This window comes from Anarhichas minor, unplaced genomic scaffold (genome assembly GCF_050575085.1).
Source record: "Anarhichas minor isolate MPS153535 unplaced genomic scaffold, ASM5057508v1 ptg000058l, whole genome shotgun sequence".
In the NCBI taxonomy this organism is placed as follows: Eukaryota; Metazoa; Chordata; class Actinopteri; order Perciformes; family Anarhichadidae; genus Anarhichas; species Anarhichas minor.
Genome location: NW_027466504.1, coordinates 8,519,342 through 8,530,862, shown reverse-complemented (window position 1 = coordinate 8,530,862; position 11,521 = coordinate 8,519,342). Strand labels below are relative to the sequence as shown.

Genomic DNA, 11,521 nt, shown 5'->3' with positions numbered 1-11,521 from the left:
AATTGGCACTGTAACATACTGTACACTCTAAAAGACTGACAGCCCCTCGGAAACAGAGGAGGCTGCCAAAAAGGAGCGGAGGAACATGCAGGCCTCTGGTTTTGGCATTAATGTCAAAGGCCTTGCCATTCACTCTAGGACAGGCAAAAAGAATCAGGCTCAGGAAACATGCCCAGAAAACAAATGAGACCGTTAAGGAAACAAGAGGAAAAGATGTCTCCTGCAACTTGTACAAATATTCCAGTCGGGGGCTGCAGGATTAACCGATAGTGTCTCTGATTTGACGTGGATGAAGTATATGATGAGTAAATTCAAAGGAGCAGCAAGGGAAGAATGCATTAGAGTGGGCCTGAGAAGGAGGTGGCAGATTCATAAATAATTCTTGACCTAAGGGTTGTTTGCACACTGATAGCCCTGAGGAACTCATCTCGCTGTTGAAACATTAGCTCTGCACCTTCCAATAAACACAGAGTCTATTTATTTATTTGCAGCAGAACTGATGTGCAGCCACCTCCGTATTACCAGAGCAGTTGGCACAAACAAATCATTTACTAAGCAAGATAAGGTTTCTGTTTCTGGGCTCTAATGTGAATCTGACTGTACTGCGGCACTACAACTAGCAGATTAATTATTTGTGTCTCGAGGCAAATTGAAAGAGAAACCACTAGTGAGGAAAGTGTCAAATTTCAGCCGTACTTTCAGTAATGTTTTGCTACGAATAGTCAAACCTGTGCACTGAAAGCAATAAAAACTAACTCAAGTTATGTTCAAGATAACAAAAAGATGAATGCTTTTTTATTCAGGTAAAGGGAAGGGAAATAAATATTTAAAAAAAGTCAGAGACACTGGGCAAATTTCTGTTTCCTGAGGCATGTTAAGATCTAGCACAATTAAAGAAAAAAAAACATCTCTCATCTCATTAAGCACTGAGCAAGGCTGTTCTCTAATAACAAAGCAATAACAAACCTATTTAACAAGACATGATACGCTCATTGGGTCGCCAGTTTGGTAGTTGACTCCCCCAAAACCTTCAGCCACCAGGACAGAGCTGACCAACAACAGAGTGTCCACCTGGCAAAACTCAACTCAACGCCTATGGCCAGTAGCTTCAGGTGTGGTGAAGACAGAGAAGACAGGCAACGCCATGCCTGCACCCATACAGCTCGACCGGCAGGTCATCAGAGGATGCTGCAGAAGAACTTTTTCTCCCGGAAAGGGTTCTCGGAGGCGGGGACGGGCATGATGAGGGGGTCCTCGCGTATGTGGGCGTCGCAGTACGCCATCAGGTCTGCAGCCGCTTTGGAGACCTGAAATGTTGAGACAAAGGAAAAGGACATGCATAGGTGATTAGATGTCTCTCTGACTATTACATAATAACTGTTATATAAATTCAAGATGCGTGTCTACCATTGGATCACTTAGATGTCTCCTTCACATGACTCCATCTCTTTACCTGAATCTTAAGGTAACCTTTGCCGGGGACCTTTGCTGCATCTTTCTCTCTCCATCCTTTACTCTTATTTCCTCCCTGTTGCTATCTAATAAAGGCAGAAAATACCCCACAAATAGTTGGAACACTACACAATGCAGATGCTGCTGTGGATTTATTTTGACTGATATGAATTTTAGTTTATTGAGTTAAGTGTTAAAGTACAACCCAAAGAAACGCCGAGGCTGATGGGAACGTCATTAGTTTTGCATATATTTAGTCATAACACAAACTATTTTGGTTTTAATTTGTTGGTATGGCATTTGACAGGATAAACTCATCAACGTCAGAGAAGGATGCTTCGGGATCGGATAAGCTGCAGCAGACCAGAAGCCAATCATCATCCTCCGACCCCTTTGGACCTGCCGGACCAAACGCCACAGAAAGTGGAGTTGACTGCCCCAGGAGGAGAGAGGAGATGGACGGGATTGGGAGCTAAGCGTCCCCAGCTGGGACGTAAGGCGCCTTCACTACCCAGCCTGCTACTGGCTGGATGATGTCAGGCTGCAGGATAATAAGATGGATGAGATATGATTTCAGGCAAACATAGCAACGGGAGATCGGTGACTGTTGTGCCCACATCTTTACAGAGACCTCGTGGCATCAAGCTGCACTTGACGGGCAGACCGCAGGACTCCAGTGGGACGAGAGGTGGTGGACTCTGTGTTTACATTAATGCTGCTCAAACATAGTCAAAGTTGATGGACAATGTTTATTTCTGATGTTGCTGCTGTTTACATTCCCCCAGCTGAAAATTCAAAACCAATGCACAACAGGAAGACACTGGTGTTTTTGTTTTGACATGATTTTCTTGTGTAGCATTATTGGACTAGGCTACAACTGCATTTGGTTGTGCAACTCTTTGTTGCAGAATGACAATTAGTGATCCTTGAACCCTTGTATTGGACTAGATGAAATGTTGTCCTGATGGTTGCACAAGAAGAAATGTCCAGGGATCACCAAAGTTATCAGGATTCATCCAGTGGGGACCATGAATGGCTTTTCTAAAAACATCAAATAGTCGTGGCACAGTTGCAGACAGAACGACCGCCATTACCATCCATTTAGCCACACCACCACCACTGATGAATTATTGTATTTTGTGGGGAGCATTTTTGAAAAGTTGGTTTGTATTGCTATTTTGTATTCATGGTCATGAATTTTGCGAGGTGAATGAAGCATGGAGTACTGGAGAACAATTGTGCGACTCTTCTAGTGTGTGTTTTGATAGATTTGCACTAAAGTTCACGCCGGTCTGCAACTCACCGTGTGTTCGTTCTCAGAGAAAACATTGTTGGAGCTAAACTTTGAAAGATGTCCAAAATCTTGGAAATTGCATATTGGCTGCGTTTCTGATTCGTCAGTGCCTGTGGCGACTGCACTGATGCCCGTTGGCTTAGGTCGGCCTCAGGCAATAAGAAGAGACAGCTCATGACTGACAGCTGGTAAGACGGGACCTTGAAATAGCTGAGGGGAAAGGAGGACGGGGCAAACAACACACTTTCTGCCTCGTGTAGTGCATTTTTCAAAGTCAAACAGTGACTTTACATTTTTACAGTACGGCCAGACTGCATATGAATGTAGGTTTCTACTCGGGAGCCGAGTGGGAGGTTATGGGAGGGGGGAGGCCGCAAATGGAGAGCAGAGGAGCAGCTGCATCGGAGGGACGGCGAGGGCTCAGGGATCCACGTCGAGGACAGAGCCATCTGATCTCCTGTGTGCCATTTCACCTCACCCACTGCTGCTCTCACAAGAGAATTAAACGCACAAAACCCATCATTCAGCTTTAGCCTTCAATGTGGAATAACACATTACCATTTTCACAGTCTCGCAGCATAAAATAAGATGTCTCAAGGGTTGTTTCTGTATTTTAAAAGGAACAATAAGGCTTGGGTTATTCTACATTTTTCTTATCGTCAACAAATCCCATGAAAAGACCATAACCAACTACGCGTTAGTCAGTCTCTCAGTTCTTTCTGACTTCTTCTGTTCCTACTGAAGATGTAAATCTACTAAAACAGCTCTCAAATATATACATTCCCTTTTAAAAAGGGCTCTGAAATCTCCTCAAACAGCCAGGCATTGTAGTTTCTAACAAATGTTACTCAAACAGTGGTAAATGATTGTGCATTGGGACTATTTTTAGCCATGGATTAATACACATTTGGTCCGGTGCGAGACACTAAAATATAGAAAATATAGAATATCACATGCAGCCGTATCCTGTCAACTTGTTAGACGCCTTTCACATTAAAATAGACAGCTATCTAAGAATAAATACCAGAAAATAAAGGTAGATTTTTTGCATCTTTGAAGGAAAATCCCGAAGGTTTTCGTGCCGTGTCTTTACCTCAGTGGTCCCCCGCCAAGGGTTCAGGACACTGGATACTTTTAGCACAACAGGGCATCTAGAGATCCTTCAAAAGAGGTCATTGCTTCATTTTAAGGGGTCAAATAAAGTGAAAAGTTTGGGAACCACCGAGTATCTCATGCTGTACCAGTAACTTTGAAACAAGATGAAGGGTTCACAGCTGTGCTCGCTGCTCTGTGGGGCTGCACTTAGACAAAACGAAAAGCAGACGATCAGAATGTCAATAGTTTAACAGGTATTTGGTGAGTTAGACCTACACCTATTCTGATCTAACTGGGCTATTGTATTAAGGTCATACTCTCAGAGCGGTTACATTAGTCACATTAGAAGACAGTCATAGTCAAATTCTGCTCACTCACAGGACACAATACATATATTTAACAGTAAACTATGTTTTTTCTGCATTTTTATATCAAATTTCTCTCTCTATTGGACCTTTCTCCGGCACTAATTGGAGTCTGCACAAAGTGGGAACATTACTAAAGCTGGCACTTGCGATGCAACCAAACAGCTTAATTACTCTTATAATCAAAGAAAATGCAATAATTATACTATTGTGTAACTGCAGCCAGAGTTTCTGCAGACAACGGGAGCCCCACAGGACAAAAAGTGGTATTGCACAGTGTGTCATTATAGCCCAGACTGACTGTAATTACACTGCAGCCCCGTGATGGAAGGAGAGTCCTTCTAATTAGCACAGATCACATTCCTTTGGCTGATTGAGCAATTAATGAGAACGTGGCGATCCCTCAATCAGCAGCACAGAGGCTCCTCTTGTCACTGATACACTCTCTCCTTCATCAGATCCCTTAATTCAATTTAAGGGTTCGCCTGACGTGGCCAACTGTCTGTTTCCTCCTCTTTCTTTGTACTCTTCTCTGCTTTCCTTTGCAGCCACGTTCTACTTCAGTGGCTCTTTTTTGAGGCCGTTGAGAAGAGTTGAAGAACGACTTGGATCTCCACATCTGATGTGGAAGTATAGTTGTTAAAGCACAAACAGCTGCTGCTCAGAAAATAATACAGATGTGAAATCATGCTGATCACGCTAAAATACATTTTTAGAGGGACACACCAACTCTCACATCTTAAGTTATTTTCTCACTTTCAAATTAGAAAAAACGTTATTTAAAAAACTTAATATAATATTTATAACTGCCTAAGGCCTAATGTGGTCTGCTGTCTTATTCAGTGGAAACCTTTTTGTTCCTTAATGCATTCATTCCGTTTTTCTTGGGACATTATTATGGCTAATCATTTGTGAAGAAATGTCAGCACTGAAACAAAGAATACAACTGTATGTGAACCCAGTGCCTCTTGCCAAATATTTCAGATTAATGTCCTCATGGTTGGCTGAAAGTCAAACTATATTAATGTCATGTTTTACTTGATTACAAATGTTGTGTTTTTTTTTTAGGAGTTGAGAAGTTCTGGTCAGATTAAACACAAACAAAACTCATTAAATGAACTCAAATCTGCCGATCAAGCAAAGGAACGAGGTTGTTCATCTTCCTGTAAAAATAAACTAACACAGCTTTGTCTCTTATAAGTCGAAGCTGTGGTTAATCTTGCTAAAAAGGTTTTCACATGAGAGCAAAGATGACCCAAATAAGACGGCAGAGGTCAATTATTCAGAAAGCTTAGATATTTGTCAGACCCACTATGGAGCTGAGTGAATATAGATCAGATGTGACATTTAAGATTCGGTTACATTCAAGTCTGCCGTGTCGTTTTCCATAAAATGCTAAGGTGACAATAAAACTGACAAGTCAAATCTACTCAGACACAATGTTATCTGAACACTTCTCAGCTCATTTAACAGAGCATCATTTTACACTTTTTATCATTTACACTTCATTTTCAGCAGCACTATACAGAGAGAAAGCTTGTTTGCCTTGCACACAATTGTAGGCAAGACAGCAAGTTATTATGAATGCTAATAAACACCTTTAAAGACTTTGTTATGTTTGATGCTTGTGCTATTATTCTTGCTCAATGACCCATACTGATATTCTTGGATATTCAGTTTTTCCATTGTCAATCATAATGGCTATCACCACTAATTGTATTGCATTTATTATTTTCACTCAAAACAAACTAGTAGTGCGAAACGTGTATTTCTGGTTCATTTTCTTTTCATTCCGTAACAATGATGTGAACGTGGCATCAGTCCCTGTCTCAACTCAAACACTTTACTGTGTTATCAGTGTCTCAAGTCAGCCAGAGAAGAACCACGAGCAGCACATGAATCAACAACTTTAACTACTATCGACTCAAATGATTTATATTCTGCTGAAACAGCTAAAGTTAAAGGCTCCATCTAAAAACTGGAAGAACTAGAAGTCACTGTTGCCCAATACCCCCAAAAAGAGAAGACCTCATATGGCTGCCGGATGCTACAGTATGTCTTATCACTGTATCCAATAAAGTACATTAAAGGATACATCTTTACGACCATATTCAAAAGAGTACTAATATAATAATGTCACAGACTGCTACTATTAAAATTAATTACCATTCAATCATAAACAAATACAACTGAACACGTTCAGGCTTCAAGATACATATTCTGATTTGCAGTTTAATGGCAATATTGATGTGGTTTCACTCAATTTACTGTTTTGAGGTGAAACACTTGAGGATTAAACCTTTCTATTAATTGCTAGAATGAAAATATTGTATCGTTTAAACATTTACTGGAAAAGTTGGTTGTAATATTGTATGTTTTGTGTTTAAGGTTATTTATATTTCTTTTGTACATTTCTGTATCCACTAAAAGTAAATAGTATTTTTCTTTTTTTTTTAAACATGATGGTAATGTTGCTTTAACAATCAAAATGAAAATGACTTCTTGACTGACATGATTATATCTGAATAAGAGTAGGAGTATAATAAAGGACCAGTGTGTAGGATGTAATTGCTCTTAAGGCCATGTTTGGTATGTCCATTCTGGGCTACCGTAGAAACATGGCAGACTCTGTGAAACAGGACCTGCTCTGTAGAAATGAAAGGCTTATTCGAATGAAAACACAACAATTCTTAGTTTCAGGTGATTATACACTGATGAAAACACAACAATGAATACTTTATTCCAATTTCTGACAATAGATTCCCCTAAACCAACACACTGGCGCTTTAAATCCAACTCTTCTCATTAAAAAACATGTAAATATCTGCAAAGGATTTAAATGAGACGTTGTGCCAAAAAGTCAACTTGTAGGTTAAATTAGGGGTCTTCCTGACACATCTTTCAAACCCTGATTACACGTTGGGGATAATCACTTGGTTTTTTGAAGAAGAGGAGGTTTTTCTTGTAAGCAGCCTTTGTTGTGCTGAGTAGGGATGATGGTGTATGGCAGGCTTCCAGGCCCTGGCTATAATGCTGAGTGAACAGCCTCTGGGCTGTGGGGCAATCGTTCCCTCAGCACACCAGGAGCATACCGAATGAGATGGTGACACAGCCTTTTAAGTTGCACAAGACGTAGTTCATGGACAGCCTCCACCTTAAATGGTTCGATCTAATGAATGGATAATAGAAATCTCTATATACAGTTAGAATATTATTAGATTTTAAAGCATGGTGACTGAACTCAACCATAAAGACCATAAAGGGCTCAAAAGTCAATGTTGTGTTGTTTGATAAGGACACATCTTTATGAGGCCTGATGGAGCTGCAGGGGGTGATGGGTATCAGGAATATGATTATAGAGCAAGCAAACTAATTTGAATGTCCACATTTTCTTTGCTGCAACTGGGAATTTGAACCAGAGACCTCACTGGCAATGCAAGTTGAGAAGAAGCCTGCATGAGTGCGAACAAAGGACAATCCCTGTGATCACACTCAGAGAAGATGACCCAAATTGGTGGAAAACTAATGTCAGCGGCGGTCAACAGTCACTGAAGCCCAGCATGCCTCTGGGTTTGTTCCTCACAGTTACCACAATGGTGCTACTCGGGTCTCCCAGCTGTTGACAGTGGATGAACTCTGACAGAGAGGTGGCAACGCCGGTGCTTACAAGGTGAACTGATGCTTCATGTGACGACTGTCAGAAGAAACTGCTCTAGACTAAGCTTGCCAGACCTCTGTAGCCAGCTGCTTGTCTCTGCTCGACGCTAGAGGCTTCCCTTTGACAAGGAAGATGAATGTGTGGAATATAAGCTATGATATATATCTGGTTCTGCTTCATCAGTTTTGATCCTTTTTTTGTGAAAAAGTACCTTAAAGAACAGAAACTTCATGAAGGACTGATACAAGATGATTGTGATGATTCACTGCTACTGTACCAGCCCAATATATGGGTTAATTCAGTCATTATGCACTGAGATGGCAAATAGCGCGCAATAGTGGACGTAAGTATCAACATGAGGGCCGTATATAGTGACAAGTTGATACACTGTCTGTTTCTGCATTTAAATTTAAGACGTAGTAGTATTTTGGGAAATACACTGATTCGCTTTCTGATGGAGAGTTAGATGAGAAGGACAATATCCGTCTCACGTCTCACTCTTCAGTAAATATGAGCTTCGAGAGAGCAGCAGTTAGCTTAGCTTAGCATAAAGACTAAACAAGGGGGAAACAGCTAGCCTGGCTGACACTGAAGATAACAAAATTCCTCTTCCAAGCCCTCTAAAGTTCCCTAATCAACACGGTTCTTTCATTTTTTTCATCTGACTCTCGCAAACCAGGCTATTTCACAAAATGTCAAACATTTTATTTTAATTTTGTGTTTGAAGGTTTAAAATGGCAAAATGGCAGAAGGTATAGTTCGTCACAGAGCAGATGATGGCTTGGTCCTCTCAACATTCTCCCTGTTTAGGGTTTAAAGCATAACGCTGTCAAAGCCCATTAAAATGACCAAAACCCAAAATGTGTCAGTCTGTCTCTCAAAACTGTCTCAGCCTCTCTGTGACTCTCATGAATACATACTTTCATTTCAAAAAACAAAAACAGTAGTAGTAGTAGCAGCTCAGGAATTTCCCAAAACAGTTTGGCACTGGAAGCTTTTATCAAATGTTACTCGATCAGGACTACATAGTGTATCAAAAGGGGACTCATTTGAGAAGCGGATTAATACACATTTGGTGCACTAGCGAGTATATCTAGCAGCAGGTCAGTGAACAGTACGTGGGATTGAGTCAAAATAAACAACAGGATTCATCGTGATGAAGGAACATGCAGCCAGAGGTGTTTTATAATTATTAGCATCTAAGCCTGGCTATTGGGTTAGCTAAATGAAAACTAGCATTGACAGAATTTATTGTGTGCAAATTTTAAGCCGTGAGAGGCAAGTTGGATAACGTTCCCAATTCTAAGCGAGACATTTTCTTGTGCTTTGTCTGGACATTCAATTAATAAAAAATGAAATGTTTGCTGGGAGCTGAAGTCGGTCACTCATCAAGAAAAGGATATTGTATTGCTCCAAACACTTAATGTGTCTAAATCAGTGGGGGTTAGATGTATACACAGATTTGTATCACGTTATTCACATTAATATACAGGCCTAACAAAGCGTGCAGTGTGTGGATTTATTTCTAAATCCACACACTGCATGTTTGAGCAAATAGAAACCCATGCAAATATTTGCTCACAGACACAAATAGAAAAAAAAAAGTACCTTTATCCTATCCATGCAGGCCTCCATCTTCAGCTGCTCCACAGCTTTCCTGGCTTGGGAGATGCTGGCCGTGCTGTTGTTGGCGATACCGTCCTTCATGGTGCTCCTGTGACACCAAACACAGGCACAAAAGGGGGACACGTAGAGTCAATGAACATCACATTAAATCCACAAAGCAGCATCCCCCCCCTGGCGATGTCTCTACCCCCCCTTGGAGCAGCCATTCTCTGCCACAACCTTTTTATTCAAAGGACCCATTTTGTTTGGGGGAATCTGTTTTACAGCAGCCAAGCTCCATTTTATCTGAAGAAAGAGCTCAAAAAGGCAGCAGCTGGACGGCGATTTGTCATTTTACAGTCAGTGCTCATGCATGATTATTTTTTGATTTTTGGTCAAGTTGTTCTTATTTGCTCAAGGGTACTTAAGCACACATTTAGGGGTTTATGTCGCCGTATGTCCTTTTAATTATCAGTTCTAGGACCTTTCCAAGGTCCTAGAACCTACAGATTGGAGAAGAAAACTCCACTCTTTGCCTTCATCCTCTCAACTTTCTCCACAGTGGGCATCAATGCAACTGCAGCGATTTAATCTGCCCCATTGTAATCAGCCTTTCTGTGCATCTATCAATATGTAGCCTAATGACTAAATCTTGCTCTCATTTGAGGCCCCTTGACCCCCCCTCACTTCTGAAATGTCCCAGTATGACAGCCACAGCAGTGAGAGATGACACCTGACCACAGATGTGTTTTATAATAATGTACATGTAAAATATGAAGCATTTGACTGAGGAGGGGTGCAGTTGGATCAATTCACTGACTGTGGATTTTTTTTTTTTTGGCATCGATTTGCTTATTTATTTCATCTTCATCGCATCAAGTCGAATTGAAGTGTTTTCAAACGGATATTATCGGGCAGATGTTTTGTAACGGGGGATGCAGACGGTGAATTCATTTTCCAATCCCACCCTTCATGCTCTAAAGCCAATTTATAGCTTTTATTCACACCCTCGTAGGACGCTATCAGGCCTTTTCCATTTAGGTTTCCCTTCCGAGTCGCCCATCCTTAAGCTCACACGGCTACATCAGGGGCTTTAACGGGGTCTACACCGTTTTATCCGAATGTAACGATGCTAATTGTTGATGCAGATCTGTCAAACATGGGCGACTCTTATTTCTAAAAGGGATTAAATTGTGCACACACGCCGTGCGAGCTGCGGCCCTGGTCAGAGCAGAAGACAGCGAACCACACATCACGGAAACAAAACAAAATATTTTGCATGAAGACATTACATTAAAAAAAAAAAAAAAAAAAGCATCTTGATGCTTCGCTGCATTGCTCGGCTAGGAGCAGATTAATGTAGGCTACTGCCGCCGACCTACCTGAAATGTGCCAATGGTTTTCCAATTTGGAGAATTCCGGGTTGACTCCACCCAACACACACACACAAAAAAAAGAGGATCTGTCAAATATCAAATGATAAGAGGAAATCCCAGCCTCGTTTCGGTCTGGACTGAACCCGAGGAGGTAAATCCTGGCGTTTTAATTTCGCCTCAGCGGTTCGCTCAATGCGAGTCGTGCGTATTCCGTGTAGGAAGATGAGATCCAAGCGGTGAGGTCTTGGTGAGCACCACGGCTGGACTTGGAGAGATGTTACGCATGCAGCAGGGGGGGAAACCTCTGTATGACGATGAGATACAGGCTGTAGGGCAGGGAGCACTCGATCAGAGGACCCGTAGCTGCAGCAAGCAACAAGCCCGGATGCGTTTCTGCTGTACGAACTGGCCCTAAACGCACCGAGACAGCCCATTAGTCGAATAAGCGTCCGCTGTTTTTTCTAATTTGCTTTATTGCTGCAGAAGGCACCGGAGATCTGCAGGTTTCCCCATTTCATTTTTTACATCAGCTTTGACATCACCGGGTTCCCCCCATAGTAACTGCTGGGCCTCCATAACAGCACTGCTCTTTGGGGGAAATTTGCATCCAGATTAAATAGCTCGATTCCATCAATTTGAATCATAATCAATTTTTCCTCCTTGTCGTGCTTCTGAT

The 11,521-nt window shown here is 41.5% G+C and overlaps 1 protein-coding gene across 1 annotated transcript; it reads right to left on the bottom strand.

The window, feature by feature from the left end:
• Window positions 1–11,482, bottom strand: gng4 (G protein subunit gamma 4). Its single transcript, XM_076077387.1, has 3 exons — window positions 10,852–11,482; window positions 9,473–9,578; window positions 1–1,307 (listed from the first exon to the last, which is right to left on the bottom strand). The coding sequence occupies exons 2-3, from the start codon at window positions 9,569–9,571 to the stop codon at window positions 1,179–1,181; spliced, it is 228 nt and encodes a 75-aa protein (XP_075933502.1). The 5' UTR covers window positions 9,572–9,578; window positions 10,852–11,482; the 3' UTR covers window positions 1–1,178.
• Window positions 11,483–11,521: the final 39 nt, after the last annotated feature.

What these genes read in the sequence shown, in the direction of transcription:
- gng4 (XM_076077387.1), bottom strand. Translation starts at nt 9,571, where the DNA reads ATGAAGGACGGTATCGCCAACAACAGCACGGCCAGCATCTCCCAAGCC. An exon ending in CCTGCATGGATAGGATAAAG is followed by an intron (nt 1,308 to 9,472) that starts GTACTTTTTTTT and finishes TCAACATTTCAG; the next exon opens with GTCTCCAAAGCGGCTGCAGA.